Genomic DNA, 24,898 nt, shown 5'->3' on the forward strand with positions numbered 1-24,898 from the left:
ACCTATAGCAACCAACACTATCAACACCACACCAAAGTTGCCCATTCTATCTCAACACACAAATCAGTCCATCATATCTAAGGCACCCCAAAGTGGACCATCCTAACCACAGCACCTTAAAGAACTCCACACCAGCAAGATGCACAGGGGGAGGCAGCGGGGTGGATGGTGAGGGGGCTGCAGAGTAGTCAAAGGGGCAGTGGGATGGACAGGGGGACAGCGGGATGCACAGCAGGACAGTGGGGTGGACAAAGGGACAGTGGGATTGACAGCGGGACAGGGGGTGGAAGGGGGGACCGTGGGATGGACGGGAGGACAGGGGGAATATGGGATAAACAGGGAACAGTGGGATGGATGGGAGGACAGTGGGATGGACAGACATATTAGCAGGGTTGTACATTCCTCCTCCGTTTCATAGTTTCATAGTTAGTAAGGTTGAATAAAGACACCAGTCCATCCAGTTCAACCTGAGTGTCTACAATTGTCCCTATCCCTGTACATTACACACTCACATTGGTCCCTACCCTCAAGGAGCCCACAATCCAAGGTCCCCATTCATATACTAGGGCCAATTTTGGACAGAAGCCAATTAACCTACCTGCATGTCTTTGGTTTGTGGGAGGAAACCGGAGTACCCGGCAGAAACCCACGCAGGCACAGGGAGAACATGCAAACTCCAGGCAGGTAGAGTCGTGGTTGGGATTTGAACCAGCGACCCTTCTTACTGCTAGGTGAGAGTGCTAACCACTACACCACTGTGCCGCCCTTACAATCTTAGCTGGCATTATGTCCCGCTTCCCTGGCATACCAGTACTAGTCCTAGGGGACTTTAATATTTATATCAATCATGGGAAGGACAAACTGAGTAGCCGTACCGGAGATGATTCACAGAGAAGACAAGGGCCTACACCATTTGCCTGTCTTCTCTTGGAGATGGGCCTCACAGACGTGTGGAGAATGCATAATCCTGATACCAAAATGTACTCATGCCAATCAGCCTCAATAGAAGGCCTCTCACAGATTGATTTAGGTCTAGGTAATGAAAATATTCTGCCCATATTAGACACTTCGCAGTACCATGCCAGGCAAATCTCAGACCACTGCCAGCTTTTGATTGATCTACAGGTGGGGGCAGTCAGAAGTAGTGGCCTATGGAGGCTTAACCCCTTTTGACTGTCACTCCTGCCGAGACCTGACCCACTCCCAAAAGCTCTTCCTTTTTTAAACAGAATATAGGATCTATGGGCATTGATACTGTATGGGAGGCAGCTAAGGCCTATCTACGTGGGCAACTTATTAGAGAGATATCACACATCAAAACAAAAAACAAAGAATGGGAAAATCTAGTTTTAGGAGAAGCACAAAAGCAATTTATGTAGCTGACCCTACTGATGACACCAAAAGAACATGGCTGGCATCCCAGTCCATGCTCAAGCATTTATCCCTTCAACTAGCAGAAAATAAGAGATTATTTTTACAACAGAAACACTTTGAAGAAGGGGAAAACACGGGTCACATGCTAGCCCTACTAGCCAAATCACAACAAGCCCCTTCACACATAGTGGCAGTGGCAGATGCACAAGGCATGCCCTGTTACTCCACACAAGCAATTATGGAGGTCTTTAAAAACTTCTTTCAAGATGTTTACACATCTAAAGTCCATCCATCACCTAAGGATATCCATTCCTTTTTGGATAAATACTCTATACCCTGCTTGTCTGCCACGAACGCAAGCCAACTAAATGCCCCACTGACTGAGGAGGAGCTTCTAGAAGCGCTGGCTCTTGCTCAAAATGGACAAGCACCTGGAGCAGATGGCTTGCCCTCAGAAGTTTATAAACGTTACACCACACAATTAATCCCAATACTTTTGCAGGCCTATAACAAGGCATTCGAAACTGGGAGGCTCCCCCCTTCTATGAGTGAGGCACTTATTGTGGTACTTCTGAAACCTGGCAAGGACGCCCTGTCTCCAGATGCATCTAGAACTATCTCATTACTTACGTTTGACATTAAGCTGTTGGCCAGGGTTCTAACTAACAGATTAGCCAGATGTATTCAAACTGTGATACATAGAGATCAGTCTGGTTTTATACCGACTAGATCCACATCCCAAAACCTACATAGACTATTTCTCAACCTACAACTGCCTACAGACAACCCGGATAATGGGGATCTTCCCTTTAGACGTGGCTAAAGCGTTTGACATCGTTGAATGGCCTGACTTATGGGAAGCAAAATTTGGGGTGGGCTCCTCTTTTCTGAAATGGGTTGTCCGTCGGCGAGAATGCGTATTAATGGAGATATATCGGAACCGTTCAGACTTTTCAGGGGCACACGGCAAGGGTGTCCTCTTTCACCCATGCTGTTCGCCCTAGCCCTTGAACCTCTAGCCATACATGTCAGAGCATCGCAAAACATCATAGGCTTTCGTCGAGGCCTTAACCATGACATCAATCCTCTATATGCAGATGACACATTGATTTATCTAGGGGACACTGACAACTCCTTGAGGAATGTGATGCGCTTAATTGCTGACTTTGGAGAGCTATCAGGGTTCAGTATTAACTGGAATAACTCAGTGCTTATGCCCCTGGACCCCCTGCCACAGCCTCTACCTGATTGTGTAAGAGATACCCTTACGGTTGGCGTGTTTCGCTACCTCAGCATACAGGTAATCCCAGACCCAAACCAGTATATTACACTGAACCTGGTACCTTTGCTCCGTAAATTTCGGATGAAATGCTCCGTATGGACAAAGCTACCTCTTACTTTCAGCCACAGGGAGGGCAAATTTAATTAAAATGGTGTGGATTCCACAACTTCTATACATATTTCACAATGCCCCTCTGTGGATACCACATAAGTGGTTTACTCAAATAGATGCCCAGTTCAGAGACTTAATATGGGGTAATAAATCAGCTCGGATTTGTTTACACACGCTACAGCTAACTAAAGATCAAGGGGGTATGGCAGTACCACATGCCAGATTCTATTTTGTGGCATCCCAACTCCAACACCTGGGTAACTGGGGGGGTTTCGAAGTCAATGACTCCATCAGGTTCCTATTGCTCCCTGAGGGTATATCGCTCTCGCCCATATCTCACCTAGAGGTAGGTCTCACGCATTTAACACAAACTCACCCCACAATAATTTTATTGAACACCCTGTGGAAATATACCAGGTCTATCCTGAAAATTAGAGGACCATGTGCGTTCACGCCCATATGGAGGAATAAATATTATAAAGAACTTCTTAAACTTAAAGACTTTCATGGGAAACAAAGGGTGTGCAATATATTTCCCAGTTGTTCAATGGTAACATATTTAAATCTTTCACAGACATGCAAGATGAATTTACAATACCCAGAACACAGTTTTTTAAGTATCTGCAGCTCAGACATGCTATTCAAAGTGAAAATAGAATATCTTTGCTTGCGCCAGTGACACATCCTCTGATGACTGATGTGCTGCTGACGGAAGATAGGAAGGGTATGATCTCGAGAGTATATGCCAGACTGCTACACTCAACGCATGACACTTCTAAACTTTCCTGCAGAAAGGGATGAGACAGAGATCTTGATCCTATTGACGGGGAACAATGGGATCTAAGTTTAACATCTGCCCCAATGGTGTCAGTGTCTGCACCGCATAAGCTGCCGCATCTATTCTTATTGCACAGGGTCTATAGGACACCGACTATATTGCACATATGGGGATTCAGAGATTCTCCAATATGTCCAAAATTCTGTAGACACAACAGAGACTTGTTACACGTGATGTGGAAATGTCCAAAACGTTTCCGACACTGGCAATATGTTCTTTCTACTATCTCTCAGGTATTTCAAATCCCAGTTCTGCACGACCCAGTTATTTGTCTGCTTGAGGCCTTGGAGACTTTTACTGAATGACCGTACGACAGTTCTGCGTCTATTATATATGGCAAGCAAGGCCATTGCGAGACTCTGGTTAACTCAGAGGGTGCCAACGGGGAAACGATGGGTCGAACTGGTAAATAATATGCTAATACGAGAAAAAAATTACTTACCAACATAGAAATGTCCTTAAAAAATGTTACTCAGTTGGCACGTACATACCCTTCCGCCAACAGTCATTGTTGGAGATGCGATTACACCCCTGCCGGTGCAGAACATATTTTCTGGAGCTGCTCACTGATACAAACCTTCTGGTCTGATATTACGGACTGTCTGGCCGAGGTACTTAGTATCCCGCTACCCAGAACGCCCAGAGTTTGTCTGATTGACCTAGTGAAGGAAATAGTTCCCTCCCGGGCACATCGCACATTTCTGTACATTGTTTTTTTCTATGGCAGGAAGGCTATATTATTAAAATGGAAGAAGGCGGAGGCGCCTACTTTGTCTTTCTGGAAAGGTTTAATTAATAAGCTTCTTTGTATAAAGCAACGTATAGGTCCAGAGGCTGCGAGAATAATTTACTCAAAGTTTGGCAGGCCTGGCTGAACTCCTCAGATACAGTGGGCTAAAACAAGCATGAGACATAGCGGTGTATGATAATTTTCCATGTATATTCCATGACTTCATGACCTGTATGGGTTCTTGCACATGACCATTCTGCAGCGGGCATTCAACTTGCGGGAGAACGGGTTGACAAAGAAGGTACAAGCAGAGTATATATATATTACTACAAGGTACACTCATTCAAACAGGGTTATACTCAAGGCAAGGGACAGGGTGGGGTGAGAGGGAGTGGAAAGGGGGGGGGGCATGGGGTAAGTTGAACTATGTTAGTTCTTTTGGTCCACTGGTCAAGTGGAAGGTTGCCCACAAGGGACTGTGTTTGTATGTATAGTTCTTATTGTACTGTTTGACTGTAGGTTTTATGTTTGTACTTTATTGTCTTTGAAAATGAATAAACAGATTTTTCACAAAAAAAAAATGTTACTCAGTGTGGCAACCTTGGCTAGATACATCGGGACTAGGTCCAACCCAGTTGGTGAAAGACAGACTGTTACAAATGTGATCTGGCAGATCAGAAGGTAGACTCAGAAAAGTTAGAAAATATTCTAAGCACTCAAACAACTACTCATGATGGAACCTTGGTGAATGTTAATATCAATAATAACATAAATAGAGGGTAATGTTCTACTCTTGCCTTATATGCCCAGGAACAGACAATATATTTGCTATCCTCCATACCTATCTTCTGTTGTAGGTTTAATGTTTTACAATATTTTCATGGCATAAGAAAGACAGTCTAAGTTTACTGTTAATTGACGTCGACAAATTATGCAGCACCACCGAAATGAATGTTAACATATATACAGTGAGCTGACTTTATATAATTGTCTACATTTAGAAACTGTTTGATAATCATAATACTTATAATAACTACTGTACCTGAATGTATTGTTGCAAAGGTTCTGTATCTGACTGTATTTGTGTTTGGTTTTTCTCCATAAACTTTTACTTGATTTAAAAAAAAAAGGACACCTTTCAACCAGCAGAGAGTTGTGTGGAAATTTTTGTGCAGATCTGTGTGAAGAGAACTCAACATAGTCAGTTCAGAAATTCTGGGTTTACCCGTGCTCTCTTTGCCCCATCCAATTGTATCCTGCAATAAAAGCATAAAAATACACACCTAGACTGTCTTAGCCAGTGAAATGGAGAAAATGCTGTGTGCCTGGCTGTGATTGCGCTAATCTTAGGAAAGGAATCAGTAATCGCCAGCAGCTCCCTCGGGGTGCACTAGAAAACCTTGAAATTTATTGAACAGAGTGGGATTAAACTCAGCAGCTTTTTAAATACATGGAAAAACATCAAATTCTGTCAGAGAACCAGTGAATCAAGATATCGCAACTGTGCTTGCAATTACAGGTTACAGTATATTCCCTTTAAAGAGGAAGTAAACCCTGATGAGTTTACTTCCTCTTTCATTCCCTGCAAAGGTAAAGCATAATGGGCTACTATGCATCACATAGTAGCCCATTATGTGTCACTTACCTGACACAGGAGCCAGCGAAGTCACCGCTGTCCCCTGTAGTCCGGCGCATCCATCTTCTCAGTGGGTCTCGCCGCTCCGCCGCTGTCATTCGGCAAAGCCGCGTGACGTCACTCTCCACGCATGCGCACGGGAGCCGCCACGCGCGGCATATCGCCGTTGATGGGTGCCGCGCTCAGTGCGCCTGCACGCCGCTGTCTACGGCGCATGCGCCGTAGACAGCGGTGCCTGTCTTTCGGCAAATATCTCCTAAACGTGTAGGTTTAGGAGATATTTCTTGGACCTACAGGTAAGCCTTAATCTAGGCTTACCTGTAGGTCAAAGTGTGTTGTAAGGGTTTACAACCACTTTAAGTGTTCTCATCTCACATGAAAAGTGTAAGATTACATACAGGCCAGCAGATGGCAGCATTGGCATTCCAGAAGAGGAGAAATATGTTGGCAAAGCTAGGATAGGTCCTGTAGCTGTATACAGTCATTTTATTATTCAGGATGTACAAGCAGACCTAGTACATATACAGCTTACACATGGAACTTTAACTTATTGCAGTTTTTGAGAACATGAATGCTGTACGTATGCAAATATAGCATTTCTGCCATGCATAATCAGTTTCCCTGGTTCGAATCCCGGTCAGGACATGTTGCTATCAGCATAGAGTTTGCATGTTTTCCTTGTGCTTGCATGGGTTATTTTCCAGCATTCAAAAACACGCACACAACTTTCCAAAGTCGACCCTAGTATGTATAGTGCACCGTCTAGAGAGCTGAAAATAACTGGGATCCCCCACCCTGCACAGCCAGGCACACCAAATCTTCACAGGAACACTTGAGTCAGAGAACAGTCTGTAACTTTGTTTTTTTTTTGTTTTATTGAGGGTTAATAACTTAGATTGGGATGCCCACTTGACTTCAGAACAAACTTCAGGGACAACTCCTTTTATATACAGTCTTATATATATATATAGGCACTATATACAGCTCCTCGTCTTCCTCCAGCACTCACTTGCAGGACCCTGCTGGTACAGAAATGTCTGACAATCACCCAGCCAGATTAAAGCAATAGCTCATTACAGGCAGAAACTTGAGGCCCCTTGGTTGTGTAACAAAGTTCAATGTCCAATTTACATACCTCCTGTGGCTACTGATCCCAGCAACACCTCTTCAGGCACTGCCAACTCACCTGGCTGCAGCTGCCTCTTTCACTAGCTCTCCAGGCTACCTTTTCCCAACAGTTCTCCAGACTGACAGTCACCGGCCAACCAGCTGACTCTCAAGAAATCTCCCAGACGTCCTGGCCTGCTCCTGCTGTCCGTGTGCTTTAAAGGGCATCTTCCAGCACCGGAGCCCCAGACTAGGGGGCACCTTCAGGAGCCACCAACAGCCTCCTCCGCACTCCATCCTTCACCCGACTGCCCCTGCTGGCATAGCTCGTGTCTATTTATGAGGTGGCCTGCCCACTTTCAGACCATTTTTGCTAGGAATTGGTTAAGGACCTCATAAATATGCATGGCAGCTCCTCCTTACTCCCACCCTCCAGGCCTCACTCAAAGTTCTTCAGCAGGAACAAGACATCCATCTGGAACAAGTCAGGGTGTTAGTCTGGCCTAGTCCGAAAAGAAAAACAGAGGCAGCAATCCTCTCCTTGCTGTCTATGTTTGTTACCTGGGGGCTGAACCATTCACATCAGACCCTTCACAGGTAGTACTGAGGGTTCGGCAGTCTCTTCAGGTTGCCGTCAGCTCCTCTGACAGTGACAGAGTGTCTCTTGGTGGGCTGTCTAGCTTTAACAACCACCAACCTGTCTTTGTAAATAGCACTCCCAAGCAGCCATACCTGCCAAATGTCCTGAAACCGGGTCCAAGCTTGTTCACAATATGGTCCCCACAAGGGTTTGGGGACATGCATGTACTCCCACACCATGGCATTCTCCCACTCTCCCCGGGAGTCCTCAATGACGTTCATAATGTCTGGGGAGACATAAGGGTAGTCCAGACCCTACTCCAGAGCTGTTCTCCACTGGACATTGCAGCATAGTCACTTTCTCCAGATTTAAGCAGACTGCTGGACATTTTGTGCAAAAACACAATAGTGCAAAATATCGTAATACCTAAAGTGCAAAGTCGCATATAACATAGATGGACAGTCCAATATCATAAAATGTGCAAATATAGCAAAAAATATGTGACAAAATCTCAGTGCAAAAATAGCAAAAAACAAAAACAAAAGAAAGTCCATGTGCAATGTAAAGTGTTCAAAAAAATATTCCAGTGCTGTCCAATAACTAGATATCTTGTAGTGACAGTTTAACAATAATCATGCAATGTTGTCCCAGGTGCAAGCATGCTCCACAGATAAAACGCTCTACCTTCAGTGCTCAACCAGTGCACCCCCCGTTTCCCCCAGCCTCTCACCTCAATAAGAGACCCCTCAGGGTCAAACACACATAAGGGGGAAATTGCTGGTATATCTTCTTTAGGATGAATCGTTCAGCAACACACTCAGATCGCAATACCACCGGTCATGGGGAAAAGAAAGGGGACTCGCATGTGTAGAATTGCAAATTTTAATAGAGATACACAAAATCCACACTTACATATAAAAAGCTAATCCGCGCTTGTAAACAAAGGAACTTCTGGTGTCGGCCACGACCGGAAGTGACGAACGTGACACCTGGCTCCTCCCTGACGCGTTAAGTCACAGACACGTGACTTTTTAAAAGGGTCCCTCCCCGCTACGGTTTTGGAAAACTGAGTATGTGGTACAGCCCTGACTCTGTGGCAGCTTCCCCTGGTTGCTGTGGACAATGGGACTTGGTTTTGGTACACAGTCACAAATAGGCAGAGCACATAAGTCCGTCTCCCTAGTTTTAACCCTCACAGTGCTCCTGAATAAAGCACAGTCCTCTGGCTCAATAAATTCCTGTTGCTAGGAGCAACAGCTGTGCGGGTTGCCATGGTAAATATCCCGGACAAGCCCCCAAATGTAGTGCACCTCCTAAGGAGCCGTAAGTAACTGCACAGCCAGGCACACCAAATCTTCACAGGCATGCTTGAGTTAGAGAACAGTCTGTGACTTTGTTGTTTTTTTTGTGTTCTTGAGGGTTAATAACTTGGATAGGGATGGGAGATTATGGGATGCCCACTTGACTTCAGAATAAACTTCAGGGACAACTCTTCCTATATATAGTCTCTATATACAGTCTCTATATAAAGCTCCTCTTCTTCCTTCAAGACTCGCTTACAGAACACAGCTGGTACACTAAAAATGTCTGACAATCACTCAGTCAGAATGAAGCAATAGCCCATTACATGCAGGAACCCAAGGCCCTTTGGATGTGTAGCAAAGTTAAATGTCCAGCTTACATTTCTCCTGTGGCTACTGATCCCAGCCCCATCTTTTCAGGTACTGCCGACCCACCTGGCTGAGGGGTTTCCTCCATGTGTTTTAGGGGAAATCTTCCGGAATCCGAGCTCCAGGCCCAAGGTCACCCCTCCCAGACTAGGGGGCACCCTCAAGGGTCACCGACAACCTCCTCAGCACTCTATCTCCATCTTCCACCCAAATGCCCCTGTATACCCCAAAGTATTGACTCAGGGGGGCTGAATACAACAGACAAAATGCGTTGGGCTTGGCTTTCAGCTCCCCACATTGTTTTTTTTTTCTATGATCACGGTTTTATTTTAATGGATGAATGTTATTGTTTTTTTCAATAAAACCTACCTTTTTGACCTAAACCATATGGGGGCATCTTTTTTCTTTCTATATCCCCTCGGATGAGAGTTTTTGGCCTTCCAATCTGGCTGTATAACATCTAAGTTCCAACCTTACGTTTACTTGCTTGATTCCCTGGATCCTTTCTTGGAGTTCGCTGGATTCCCTGGATCGTTTCTGGAAGTCTGCTGATCGGGACATCCTTGCTTGACTGACTTGTTGTTGCTGACACTCGAGTCCACTACTTCCGGCAAGAGTGTATACCCCTTAACTGGGTGGAGGACACAATATCCCTAGTGCTCTACATGCCTGCCAAGGCCGTTGTACCCCACTTTTGAGCAACAACTTTCTTGTTTCTCTATATAAATTAACCCTAAGAACATTTCAACTTTTGGGACTTTTTCACTTGTGTTTCTACCAATCATATATATGTACTTTCTCATATTTATTACATTTGAGATTGATTCTTATCATATGTTTTCACCATTTGCATATAACATTTTGTACACTGTTATTGTTTAATGCTTTACATTTCTTAGCGCTAATATTTTTTATTAATCCGGCTGACTACAAATGCATGGCACGCGTTTCAGATATTTATTTGTAAAACATTTTGAAAACCATTTATCATTTTCTTTCCACTTCACAATTATGTGTCACTTTGTGTTGATCTATCACATAAAATCCCAATAAAATACATTTACATTTTTGGGTGTAACATTACAATAGTTGGAAAATTTCACGGGGTATGAATAGTCAGTGACCCAGCAATGCTGGTCAAAGGAAGGAATAATGCCCCAAGGTTTGTGGACAGTGGGATGAATAATGTTCCAAGATTGGTAGTTAGTGGGAAGAATAATGCCCCAGTGTTGGTGGTCAGGGTAAGTAATAATGCTTCAGCATCCGTGGTTAGTGGGAGGTCTTGCATGTGCAAGAACCCTCAGCTTGGTCCAGGAGCCACCCATTCACTTCTATGGTGGGTTATGTCCTGGGACTGTGGCACCCTACCGTAGTAGTCCCAGAGGATGGGGGCCATTTGGGGGAATGCATGATTTTGTAGTTGAAATAAAAGCATGAATACTCTTTTACGTGCAAAAGGATTTTTAATGTTGGTCAAGAAAGGTGACACAACAAACTGAATTGCAGAACCAGGAAGATGAATTGCTTACAGGAACTACATGTGTCATATGTCTTGCTGTGCATTATGAAAAATGTATTTAACCATTGCCCACTGGGCACTTAAACCTCCTTCCTAACCAGATCAATTTTCAGCTTTCAGGGATCTCACATTTTGAATGACAATTACTCTTGATCAATAACATTAGAGTATATTACATTAGAGCTCCTGGTATTTTACATGCAGCTCCTGGTATTTTAGTTATATGCAGCTCCTGTTATTTTAGTCTACATACATGTCCCTGCTGGATTGGGATTCTATAGCTAGTTTTAGCTTGGGGTTCTATAACCAGCATAGGCTAGAGGCAGCTTAGGCATCTGAAGGCTACTTCTGGTAGTTAGTGGTCCAGATACATGTCAGATTAGAAAATACTAAATGCTAGATCTTATTTTCGGGGTAGGTCTTATTTTTGGGGAAACACTGTAGGGAGGGACTAAAGTGCAGACTAGAGAGGCTGACTCTGAGTTTCAGAGCCACACCACAGTTTCTGCGTGTGAGGAGTAGCCTTCCAGGCTGGTTGGACAACAGTTGGAGGACCTCCCCATCACTGCTGATCTTGTCTTCAAGTTTCTGACACAAAGATGGACACCTCATCGTGATTATCCTCAGGGGACCCCACAACTGAACTCTACTGCAACATTAATCTGGAGGTATCTAGAACTATATATTCTGGATATACCTGGGTATATGTGCACAATTCCCCCAAAAAAGCGTCAAAAAATACCTATTTGTATATTAGATGTATGTACTATTATTAATCTTTTATTATACAATAAGTATAGAAAATAATCAACCCCCTTTAAAATAATCAAATTTTGTTGCTTTGCAGCCTGAAATGAAGAAAGAACACCGTTTTTGTTTTAACCAGCTGTATTTACTAGTGCAACTTATAACATCCAAGTGAAATATATAACACCAACATGTCAGGAAAAAAAACAAAAACAGAATCACTGAGTTGGAGAAAGGACCACCCCCCCTATGTCAGTATTTTGTTGAACCACCTTTTGCTGTAATTACAGCCTTTAGTCTGTTGGGATATGTCGCTATTAACTTTGCACACTTAGACTTTGCAATATTTGCCCACTCTTCTTTGCAGAACTGTTCAATTTCAGTTAAATTTGATGGCGACTTTTTGTAGAATGCAGTCTTCAAGTAATTTTCTTTGCTAAAAGCAATAGAATATTGAACAAGAAAGTATATGTGAGAGAATTAAAGCATTCTCCCAGTCTTCAGATTCAATTTGAGTATCTAGTTCTTTTTCCCAAATGGCCATGTAAGCAGGGGAGTCATTCTGCCTCTTTATAAACAGGATCTTAAAGTGGATGTAAACCTGATTTTTTTTTTTTTTATGTCATAATGTAGAGTAGAATATTCCCTATCATTTGAGCCCAGTCTTGCCACAAAGAGTTAATCCAGCTCTAAGCAATCCTCTTTTTTTGTTCAGTGAGATAAATCTTGACAAACAGAGAAAAACGTTGCCAAATCCTCCCCCTTGCTGTGAGTGACATGTGATTTACATATCCCGTGCACTAGCCTAAGAGACATGCATTATTTTTTAATTCCCTCTCACTCCTTTCTTCTGATGTACTGCCAGGATTGGATGTTTCCCACCTCAGCATAATTGGGCATGCTGAAGTCATGTGGTTACTTTCCTGTCTTTTCACTGGATGTTAGAGATCATAGCAGAAGTTCAGTGTAAGAAATACACAGGAAAAAATGCATATTGACAAGGGGAGTGTAGAGGTGGGAGGGGAGTCTACTGACATCACGACTCCACTCACTGAGCTCCAGACAACAGAACCACCCACAGAATCTGCAGTTTTTTGGGTCTCATAACAGACAGAGGGGAGACATTTGACAGGTAGGGATACATGCAGGAGGCATGTATATCCTTATAGATAACCCCTATGGCAGTAGTTTAGAAAGGATGACATTGGGTTTACATCCACTTTAAGAATTTTCAATTTACGAACACATATTCTTTTTTTCTCCACCCTAGATGGACTCTGCAGTGTCCTCTTTTTACTGTAAAAGAAAATTTTCTTTTTTTCCAGTAGGCAAGTTTTTAATTGAACATGTGACCTTCTTTCGCTGATCCCTTCTCTAGTATACCAACATTTGTTTCATGTGTGCTTTTGAGTACGTGCCAAACATTTAATGTAGCAGTGCATTGTGGGAGCTTTGAATATTTGTTCATGCTAGAGTGTCTAATTATGCAAGCAAATTGCTGTTGGTAATGTCTATTGCATATAGGCTTCCTATACATTTATGCACAGCTTATATATACAATGAGATGAGGAGGAGTGGAGGTGTAAAGAGCAGACAAGTACTATCACTGCTTAGCTCGGAGAAAGCATATAGTGGTTGGATAAAGTATTCAAAACCTAATCGATCTTTTTTTTCTAACCAAAGTCAGCTTAGGGTTTCTGCTAAGGCCAAAACATGAGATTGATGCTCAAAAAATGCTGTATTGTGTAACTGTCATCCCGTATACATGGCTAGCTTTAGAAGCAGAGAGAGCATGGCCTGTGTGGTAAACATGAGTAAGAACTTTGAAAATTATTATTACAGTGGTGTGAAAAAGTGTTTGCCCCCTTCCTCATTTCCTGTTCTTTTGCATGTTTGTCACACTTAAGTGTTTCGGAACATCAAACCAATTTAAACAATAGTCAAGGACAACACAAGTAAACACAAAATGCAATTTGTAAATGAAGGTGTTTATTATTAAAGGTGAAAAAAAATCCAAACCATCATGGCCCTGTGTGAAAAAGTGATTGCCCCCTAAACCTAATAACTGGTTGGGCCACCCTTAGCAGCAACAACTGCAACCAAGCGTTTGCGATAACGTGCAATGAGGCTTTTACAGCGTCCTGGAGGAATTTTGGCCCACTCATCTTTGCAGAATTGTCCTAATTCAGTTACATTAGAGGGTTTTCGAGCATGAACGGCCTTTTTAAGGTCATACCACAACATCTCAATAGGATTCAGGTCAGGACTTTGGCTAGGCCACTCCAAAGTCTTCATTTTGTTTTTCTTCAGCCATTCGGTGGTGGACTTGCTGGTGTGTTTAGGATCATTGTCCTGCTGCAGAACCCAAGTTCGTTTCAGCTTGAGTACACGAACAAATGGTCGGACATTCTCCTTCAGGATCTCTTGGTAGACAGCAGAATTCATAGTTCCTTTTATCACGGCAAGTCTTCCAGGTCCTGAAGCAGCAAAACAGCCCCAGACCATCACACTACCACCACCATATTTTACTGTTGGTATAATGTTCTTTTTATGAAATGCAGTGTTCCTTCTACGCCAGATATACTTGGACACACACCTTCCAAAGAGTTCCACTTTTGTCTCATCGGTCCACAGAATGTTGTCCCAAAAGTCTTGGGGATCATCAAGATGTGTTGTGGAGAAATTGAGATGAGCTTTGATGTTCTTTTTGCTCAGCAGTGGTTTTCTCCTTGGAACTCTGCCATGCAGGCCATTTTTGCCCAGTCTTTTCCTGATGGTGGAGGCATGAACGCTGACCTTAACTGAGGCAAGTGAGGCCTGCAGTTCCTTGGACGTTGTTGTGGGGTCTTTTGTGACCTCTTGGATGAGTCGTCGTTGCGCTCTTGGGGTAATTTTGGGCGGCCGGCCACTCCTGGGAAGGTTCACCACTGTTCCATGTCTTCGCCATTTGTGGATAATGGCTCTCACTGTGGTTCGCTGGTTTCCCAAAGCTTTGGAAATGGCTTTATAACCCTTTCCAGACTGATAGATCTCAATTACTTTCTTTCTCAATTGTTCCTGAATTTCTTTGGGTCTCGGCATGATGTGTAGCTTTTAAGGATCTTCTGGTGGACCTTACTGTGTCAAGCAGCTCCTATTTAAGTGATGCCTTGATTGTGAACAGGTGTGGCAATAATCAGGCCTGGATGTGGCTAGAGAAATTGAACTCAGGTGTGGACAACCACAGTTATAGTATGTTTTAACAAGGGGGGCAATCACTTTTTCACCTTTAATAATAAACACCTTCATTTACAAATTGCATTTTGTGTTTACTTGTGTTGTCCTTGACTATTGTTTAAATTGGTTTGATGTTCCGAAACACTTAAGTGTGACAAACATGCAAAGGAACAGGAAATGAGGAAGGGGGCAAACACTTTTTCACACCACTGTACATGATATGTGACCATGGAAATAGTAGGAGGGTATTAGCAAATACTGGGTTAAAAGTTCAGACAGCCACTCAGTTTGATTCATCCATCTTGAGTGTGCAGGTTGGAGACTTGTAGGCTCTATTAAGAGATGGTGAGCTGACCAAAGCCCTATCCACTATCCACACACAGTTGTATGTTGACACGTCTAAGGTTCTTCTATCTTTCTGGAATGCCTGGTTGACAGTTTTCCCTAAATTAGATGGCGACGACTGGGATGATATGTAGGAGCCCTCCTTCACTAGACTTGTATTGACTAAAGACTACCTTATACAATTTAATTCTTACATAGAATAAACTTCACCAAAAATCTTTACGGTTGTCTAATTATTGAAGGTTTACTTTCCCCCAGGCAGACTTCATGCATATATTCTGGCATTGTTCAGGTATTCAACAACTTTGGCTTTAGAGATGGTACAATGTATACAGTCTGTTATAACCATTAGTGCCTGTCTGGTGGTTGAAGTCTGTCTATTGGGTGACCCACTGTCTACTATGAAGGTCATACGTACACTCCTCACTCAATATTTTTTTTTATTATGCCAGGAAATGAATTATGCTCTCGTAGAAGAAATCAGCAACCCCCTCTACGAAGACCTGGTAGGCATTGATAAACAATGCATTGCCACTATGCAAAGCTACATATGCAAATTACCAGGTTTGGTAAATTGTGGGGTGGTTGGGTGAATCACTTGTCTACTGTACCAGATTGAGTACTCACTATCCTTACACTTCTCGAGTGTGGGGATCCTTTGAAAGTCAGCGGAGTTATTGTATTTTTTGGTCAGGAGACTTTATTAGTTATGTTGTGGCATTACTTACTGTGTGTATTTACTGTGAAGTGAAACCATATCCTTGTATGGGAAACCTGAATGCATTTAATGGAGTCATATCGGCTGCTGGCTCTTGACATTTTAGTGATGATTGTCTGTTGTACTTTGTTTTGTATTTGTGTACGAAAACCAATAAAAATAATACCCCCCAAAAAAAAGTTGGAACTCAAGAAGTGTGTAAGAAGTGTGTAAGAAGTGTGTAAGGAAGTGATCTGTTAAGGGGTCCAAAAGACCTCTTTAGCAATTCATTTCAGCAGGTCCATGCCTTCATGCACACACTGTCCTAATCCAATGAGAAACTCAGTTTAGAAAAAAACAGTGCAATCATTACTAATAATAATAATAATAAAAATAATAATGCACTACATATCCATTTTTTACAAGTTTATTATACATCAAAAACAAACAAAAGGAATGACCGGTTCTAATAATCTTCAAATAAATCCATAAAATAAACATATAGATCTTTATCATTTTAAATCAGTGTTCATGGTGTTGTCTATCTTATACAATGGTTGACCTCTTATTTCCAAGTTCATGCGTGTGGAAAGTACATCCTACGTGGTCAATATCAGTATATACAAATACAGCTAAATTATTTCCCCATGAGTTCTCAACATGCTACTAATAACTCTTCCATAGAAAAATAGAGCATCTATTATTTAGGTTCTGAGTTGACTTCTTGAGGATTGTTATAGACTATACAAGTCTTAAAACAACCCTGCCTTTGTTCCAAAAATAAAACATCTTTTAAATAAAGCATTATATACTTTCAACATTTATTTAACAGAATGGCATATGAACTGACAATTGGAATAATCTGTTCCAAATATTTTTTTCTGAAAGTTTTAAAATAGTCTTGAAGATATCCCCTATTAACAAAGTTTTGGGCAACTCTTGTCCATAACCAAGCCCTCTGTTGATTTTTGTACTAATTTGCTATGAGTGGTACAAACCCCATTTGGAAGAAGCACCTCAATCTGACTTTATTAAGCCAATACCATATGTACCACCAAAAAGCACACTATTTAGAAGTGCACAAGATTGCAGTTAATGGCATGTCAATGGGTAGTACAACACTTTCAAGGTTGAACCTTTGCTTGAAAGGACTCCTTTTATGAATAGCATGTACCTGTATTTCCTTACTCCAGTGTAGTATGGAGTCATAGCATCTAACTAGTGTTCTTTGCTAATGCTCATCTGTACTCACCAAATCCTAAGCATTAGACTCAATACCCCAGATAGCTTACCACAAATTTGTGGCAGTGTTAAATTTTAAGTCTGTTAACTCGCTGCACATTTTCACTGGCAAGTTGTACCCTTGCAGAGCACTTGAAGGACACGTTCTAACTGCCACTTTTCCAATTTGAAGCAAATTTGCGTTGCAAGTCTCTAGCAAGAGCAAATTTGCAGTTTGTGAGTCTACAGAAAGAGCTCCGTAGGTCTACAGCATGTGCTCTGCAAGTCTACAGCATGGAAATTCAGCCACAGCGACCCCTGTGGTGGGATGACTATTGCACAAGATAACTGAACCAGAACTTGCAGCAGACTTGCAGAATGTTTACAAAGAAAGTTGATCTGGAGTCATGCAATGCGGACATGCTGCAATTGTTGCAACAAACGTATGAAACCTGACAAGTTTAGCAATATATTAGCAAATTATTTTCAAACTTGCAGAACAATTGCTTACTATCTGGGACAGACAAAGCACTCAAAGCTGTACACAGGCTCCACTGACACTTGTTGGGTATTATTTTGTTGAGTCTAAGTATACAGACCCATTATCTAATTTTCCTATTATGCCCTTACACCAATGATTCAATTATCTTAGCTGTCTCTCCAAAGCTTGCCAATATTTCGACATTTGTGACTTAGTTAAATTTCATATGGTCCTATCAAACATGACAAAAGGCACCAGGAAATCCAAAACAGCAGCAAACCTACCAGAATAGCAGCAACCGCGAGACTATAGAATGCATAGAGAGACATAGAGAGACATCACTAAAATATATTTATGTAATATGTAATATACCACCACTGGACTACATTCTGGACAAATAGAAAACATGTAATGGCATGCCTTCTCTTAAAGCCCTTTCACACCACACCGCCCTTTGCGTTGGCGGTAAAATGCTGCTATTTTTAGCGGCGTTTTACCGCCGGATTTGCGGCGCATTTCGGCCGCTTTTACCCCCCGCTAGCGGCCGTGAAAGGGTTAAAACCGCCGGCAATACGCCGCAATAGCGGCGTTTTGCCGGCGGCATTACAGCGCTGCCCCATTAATTTCAATGGGGAGCAGCGGTGGAGGAGCGGTAAACACACCGCTCCTTCACCGCTCCAAAGAAGCTGCTGGCAGGACTTTTTTCTGACGTCCTACCAGCGCACCGCTGTAGTGTAAAAGCCCTCGGGGCTTTCACACTACACACAATGGTGCAGCTTCTTTAGGCCGGATTGCAGCTGCTATTTCTAACGCTATAGCGCCTGCAAAACGCCCTGGTGTGAAAGGGGTGTTAGAGCTCAAGTTTAAAGCCCAATTCCACCTAAATAGCCAAGCTATTAACATTTTCAGAAGGAATGATAACGTCCATGCTGTTCTTATGACAAGTGCACTTTAAATGTGCTTCATTTTGAATTATGTAGCTAGCTACAAGTTTCAAAGCATAATATTGAAGAACCAGCAATACATCATTTACCACTAGTGCAAGCTGTCAAAAATAAGGAGACCTTTTATACCGAATTGGTCATATTAATACTATCTCTCCATCTAAACCTTATCCACAAATAGAAATGTATATACTTTATCATCTACATGAAACAGATTAATAGGTTGTTGATCATTTTTAAAATGGTAAACCCCAATAATAAAAGTTCAGTAGCATAATTAACATTCAAATGTTGCCTTGGGAAAGCAATATATTTTTATTGTAACAGAATATGTTAAAAAAAAAATCACAATATAACACAATAATACATACTCTATATTTAAATTTCTTTCATTTTCCATCTATACAATGTCTTGTCAAGACTTCACCTAAAGGAAGCCATTGTGCGACAAGCCTTTAAAATATATTTAGACTGTACAAGTGTATTTCATAGTAAAAAAAAAAAAAACATGAAATTATTAGAAGTAACCATGGTATAAGACAACACCATTACCTTTCTTATATATTACAAGCTTCTTTCACATTCATTCATATACAAAGTCAACCTGAGGCCAGGATTGTGCAAATATAACCAATGAAACCCACCACTTTCTGTTGCTGCTGTAGTGACATTTCGATAAATAAGACTCTTTTTTTGGGAAGTGTGGTAGAAAAATGACTATGTCATGGCTTGTTCTGAAATATAATTCCAGTTTGTCATTTTCCACATTTTCCTTTACATTTTTATACAGTTTGTATCACTAAACAAGCTATACAAACTCAACTATAATAAAATCAAAGCATATCTAAACCCAAGAACCAAAACGTAATAATAATTTTTAGCTCACTCGTTTCTTTAAATGTGGTTGCTGCAATTGTATCTTTTTAGTTTTTTTTTCCTTTATTTTCACCTGGTGATCCTGCCAGTAATACACCTTCTGTACTAGGGTGACAATGCTCATCTATGGAAGCCTTGTCACCAACCTTATCTGGACTATAGAACACCATGCCTCTCTGCAGCATCATAACCTAAAAGGGGGAGTATTGAGTATTGTGTAGTTCACAGAGGACAACAGGAAAGGGCTGATAATACTGTTTTAAGAGTTCAGTGCAGAACAGTTAAAATTTACAGAAATTTTACAAGGTCACAAAGGATTTCTGCCAAGGTCACCAAGTATTTTTTTAAATAAAAGCTACAGAGTTTTTTGGAATGATATCAACACTTTAAAACTTATATGAGATTTCAGTAATTGGGTTTAGAGGTACTTTAGATGTTGGTTTATCAAAGCCTTCAATGGCCTTCAGTGTGTGTGTAGGCAAATGCCATGCCCCTATGATTAACACAGCGATTGTAAGCTCTGACTATCACCCGAAATGTTTCACCTTTAGAGAATCAAATGTTAATAATGGAACTCTTGTGTAATATAGAAAAACATCCTTTTAGGTTAACTGTCCTTTTAATGGAAACCTATGTTGAAGAAGTATGGAGGCCACCAATGCCAATCTGAATTGGCATTGGTGGCCTCCATACTTCTAAAGAAGGTCCTCTATACTAAATGAGGTCAGCAATGGTAGCCTACACATTTCTTCATACAGGTTTCTCTTCAAGTAGTCTTTAAAGTGAAAATATTAAATGTGTCATGACCAGCATAAGAGCTCCAAAAATACAAAAATATGCAGTCCTTGCTTGTGTTTTCGGGCTTCAGATCCATTCAACACTACAGTTCCATCATTAACCCAAAATCAAAATATACAGAGAAAATAAGGCTGCTGTATTTGCAGCTCACACACAAAGAAAAAGCATTTTTGCAAATTAAACTTGTTTCACAGCTACCAGATTTAAAATGACATCACAAAAAGTACAAATTGAATTTTAAAACACTAAAACACATTTGTTGTTTTTTTTTTTTTTTTTTTTTTTTTTACAAAAGTAAAAGCTGTACAAACAGTTATTGTTAAAAATACAGTAGTTAAGAAAGATAAAAGGCTTTTGTGAGTGGTGTAAATGTGGACTACTGGGCTTAGCTAATAAGGTGAAAATTGCAGCTCTTGCTTATTTAAATGCTGATTGGTGGCTTTGTGCTTGGTCATTATCACTGCCCTTTCTGCAGCCTTATTAGTTAAGCCTGTAGGTGCACATCGTGGCCTACAGCTGCAATAAATTCGGGCATTTGTAATAAATGAACTGCACTAATGGTAGAGTTTATGAACAGCTGTATGTAATTACTAATTAATTGTAATTATTTATTTGAAATAAGAAACAATGACAAAAACATCATAGCATATATATATATATATATATATATATATATATATGACAAGAATTTGAATGTCGTCAATGTACTGTAACCATGTTCATTATCACTGCAGTTTGCATTAACCATTAACCATAAATATTTATTATCAAATGTTTGATTTTTGGACTGAGGTGTAATACTATCTTGGTCTCTTGCATTCTTCTACCTACAGGATAAGATTTAAAGCTGGTTAAAGTAATTTGTTTCTAAACTAGGCTTAAATCTGGGGCTACTGTTGTGATGAATTCAAGTGATTCCTCTATATAATTCTTTAAAGAATTGACTAGAGGGCATGGACATATTTACATAATTTCTCTTCTTAATGATCGTCAACAGAAATAAATGGATAACTCACCAGAAGGTAACAAGGGTAAAGACCCATAAGGAGGTCAATCCCCAGAAAAAACGGCTCATTAAAGGTCGCTGCAAGTTTTTATTTTGCAAAATTAGCTACAAATGTTCTGGTTGAGACCCCAAAAATAATTGTGTGAACCCAGGAATCTGTGTGGGGGTGCCTTACACATACATGTTAGGGAAGAATATCACAGAGTGATGATGACTTGTCCCCTAAAGCCTGGCAGACGTCAGTTCGGATGCTGTAGCAATAATTGCTTTGCTTGGGCTGTCAGGCCAGGTATTGCTGAAAAGCCCAATATTGCACAATAAATATTCCAATAAAGCATTCACATTGTGCATAGAGAACACTTAGAGGAAAATGATCATGATGTACCAATGAATTTTCATCTTCACCCATGTTGTTTTTTAAACTGTCCTTGAGGTACAAAACCGAAAAACCAGTTCATATGTAGACATAAGCAGATTGTAACTCAAGCAATTTCAATTTGTAGATGACAAAGCTGCTTATCCCTTTTACTGCCTTTTTTTGTCTCATAGATGTTATTTAACAATCAGGTAGCTATCAAATTAAACTACTGAACCCTGTAAAATCAGGTCACCTAAACAGTTTTAAAGGACCTTGTTAAAGAATGTAAAAATTCATTGTATACTCTATACTGTTAGGGAGGAACTGCGAAAAGGCATTCTGGTGCAGGCTGATGAAAGAAGTATGCCATTACAATAATAAAAAAAAAATCAGGGCAGTGCTTTAAAGAGATTCTATAGTATTTTACATGGTTTTTAGATAGACATGATCAGCTTAATGCAAATAATCTGTCTCATGTGGTCCGGAAAATAGTTTGTAATTGTATGCACATAATGGCAAGCATATCTGCTCATTACAGATGCATGCTGTGCATTCTGCTTAGTAGTGCTGCACGGTGATTGCATAAATCAGTTCAACTCCCTGTTATCAGTATGTGTGTAGTTATTTATTTCATGGCACCCCAACATCAGGTTCCAAAATAGTCCTAAAGGAGAACTCCAATCTGTATTGAAGAAAAAGTACATGTGCAAGAAGAAAAGTGCTGCATACAAAATGTAGCACCCACAGCGTCAGCAGCTAATCAAAGTGTGTCTAGTATTAGTGTGGGCTCATTAAAGGAAAAACAGATTGGTTGCTATAGGCTACAACACTTTTCTGTGTTGTATACTAAGCAAGACTGTTGGTATTTAGCTTGGGAAAAAAAGAGGAGAGAAAAGAATGGCAGTGAGTAGGGCATAGACTTAAAGGCTGGCCCCGGTAACAAAGTGAAATTAAATTTAGAGAGGAGAACAGAATTAGGTTTTCTATCTAATAGAGATAATTGTGGTGTCTGCTCCTATGCAAAATTTAAGTACACACCAACAATATGAGCTCATATTCCATCCTCTGCATCCTCTAACCTCATCAGATTAGCAGTTGACAGTGGACACTAACATAATCTTTATGGTATATAATTGGTCCATTAAATATTCACCTTCAGTTACAGATAGAGGTGAGCTGAATCACATACTGGCTTCTTATAATTCTTGAGAACTTTGGTGTTGAAGCTCCCACCTGTGTCTAATAGTTTCAACACGACTGCTGCATTAGTCAGGGTTCAGCTCTCACAAAATTAGCTTTTAGTGTAAAATAAATGAATGGTCCAAAAAGAAGAAGAATGACTGTAGTGGGTGGGCAAAGATGGGACTTCCCTGCAAAGATTGCACCCCTGGAGCCCCTATAAGAGAAGCCAATACTTTGTTCAGCTTGCAGGAATTTACAGAAACGGGTGTATTTTCTTTAAGTGGTCCAGAGGTTTGTATCATCTGTTAAACACATCCAAAATAAGGGAACAGGAATGCAATCCTTCAGAAAGCTCTTATCCGTGCCTTGTACCCAAAAAACAACATTTTAGTAAAATGACAAATTAGTATTTACTGTATATATTTCATTCCTCATTGATGTAGACACTGCAGTATAATGAACATATGACACAATAGACAACGCTGGATGAACAATTTATACATCTCAGACCACGACTTGCAAAGTCAACAAAGGTCATTATATTCTTCTGTAAGTTCTTCTTGCTCTATTTTGCTTAAGTGTCACTAGTGTGTTTCAGTTTCCAGAGCAAAATGAGGGAAAAAAGCAATTTGCTACAGCAGATGTTTCTTTCTTTTCATTATTATACACAGTCAAGGTAAGTGATACCCTTTTCATAAAGCGCTTCGTAGTATGGAAAGTGCCGAGACGAAAACACAAATGAGAAAAAAAAAAATAATGAAATAGTAATGGTAAAAAAAGAGAAATTACAAGTCAATTTCTGCTTCCAGTAAAGTGCTGATGACAGAATTAGGTCGGTATGTGTTTTAGTGCTACGCGGCAGAGATGAAGCTGTCCGTGTCTCTCCGTAGCCATCAAGGCTTTCAGACAGGCCCGTGTCGGGCTTCATACTTTGACAAAATGTTTTTGCATTTTCCCAGCTCTTTCCTGAGGTCAGCCACCTCCAGCCGTAAGGCGGAATTCTCCTTCTCGAGGAACGAGGCTCGGATGGCGATCTGGTTTTCTTTTAGCCTCCGTGCATCTCTTGACCTCTTGGCGGCCATGTTGTTCTTTCTGCGCCTAGCCCAGTATTTTTCATCCTGCTCATTGGTTCAAGGACACAAAGAAATAGATGTTAGACTTGGAAAAACAAAGTATTACTTGTACATTATTCAAACTTGAATTACACAAATGAATACTGTAATTTAGATATATTATTCTATTAGTCACAATGGATCGCTGTGTGTACCAAATGCCTTTGAAAACACAGATTACTTTGCTTCCACGTCACAAGTATGTGCCACTTTGTGTTGGTCTATCACATAAAATCCCAATAAAATACATTTACATTTTTGGTTGTAACATGACAAAATGTGGAAAATTTCAAGGGGTGTGAATACTTTTTCAAGGCACTGTACAAAGATATTAGCAGTTCTTCCGCAAAATGTAACTTTTTCATTTAGGGTTTAGTGGACTTTTAACAACAAATCATTAAACATATCAACACCCATGCTCTAAAAATCCCTTCAAGAGAACATGCTATCATGTAACCAGAGAGTGCCACCTACGACTACTTGCCCCCGGCTATAAAACAAGCGAAGAACACATCTGCAGTCTTTAGTCTGCCATCTAGTTCACCTGCCTGAAAATCAGATCCAATGCAATTAAATATGCAGGCACCTGAATCCCCTCCATGCTTATTTTAACAAATTGCAAAAAAAAAAAGCAAATCTTTTAATCCTGCTGTATTCTGGCCAAGGATGGCGAGCGGAGGTCACGTGCCCTCCAGAGGCGATTGACATGCTTAATCTCCTTACCCCCCCTGTAGAATCAAACAGCCAATCAGCCTGCTGTAATGGAAGAGTGAGCCCCGGGGATTAAGTTTACTGATAAGTGACCGGTGCGGCTGATGTGATTAAAGAGAAATGGAGACATTGTGCGTCGTTGGCTTGGGGCGATGTGGAAGAGTCAGGTTACAAAAAAAAATAATGAAATTGCTTTTTATTTTTGTACTCTTCACAATAAGCTCACATGAAGCTGTGCTAAGCTAACGGCACATGCAGACAAGTGATCGTGGCGTATCACATGACAAGCGGGTGACGCATCTAAAAACCGGAACAAGGTAATTTAATTAAAAGGTCAGTCCTCTTATTTAAGTTACG

At 40.9% G+C, this 24,898-nt stretch overlaps 1 protein-coding gene across 2 annotated transcripts in view; it reads right to left on the bottom strand.

Annotated features, from left to right (window-relative positions):
- Window positions 1-16,265: 16,265 nt before the first annotated feature.
- HLF (HLF transcription factor, PAR bZIP family member) overlaps window positions 16,266-24,898 on the bottom strand; it is a 50,860-nt gene continuing 42,227 nt past the window's right edge. The window contains exon 4 of one of the 2 annotated variants that reach the window (XM_077458945.1): window positions 16,266-23,836. In XM_077458945.1, the coding sequence (XP_077315071.1) occupies window positions 23,621-23,836 (216 nt within the window). In that variant the 3' untranslated portion in view covers window positions 16,266-23,620. Of the gene's footprint in view, window positions 23,840-24,898 lie in introns of both variants that reach the window. The other variant, XM_077458944.1, reaches the window with a different exon arrangement.

This window comes from Lithobates pipiens, unplaced genomic scaffold (genome assembly GCF_037356315.1).
Source record: "Lithobates pipiens isolate NorthernLeopardFrog02 unplaced genomic scaffold, aLitPip1_a1.2 Scaffold_28, whole genome shotgun sequence".
Lineage (NCBI taxonomy): Eukaryota > Metazoa > Chordata > Amphibia > Anura > Ranidae > Lithobates > Lithobates pipiens.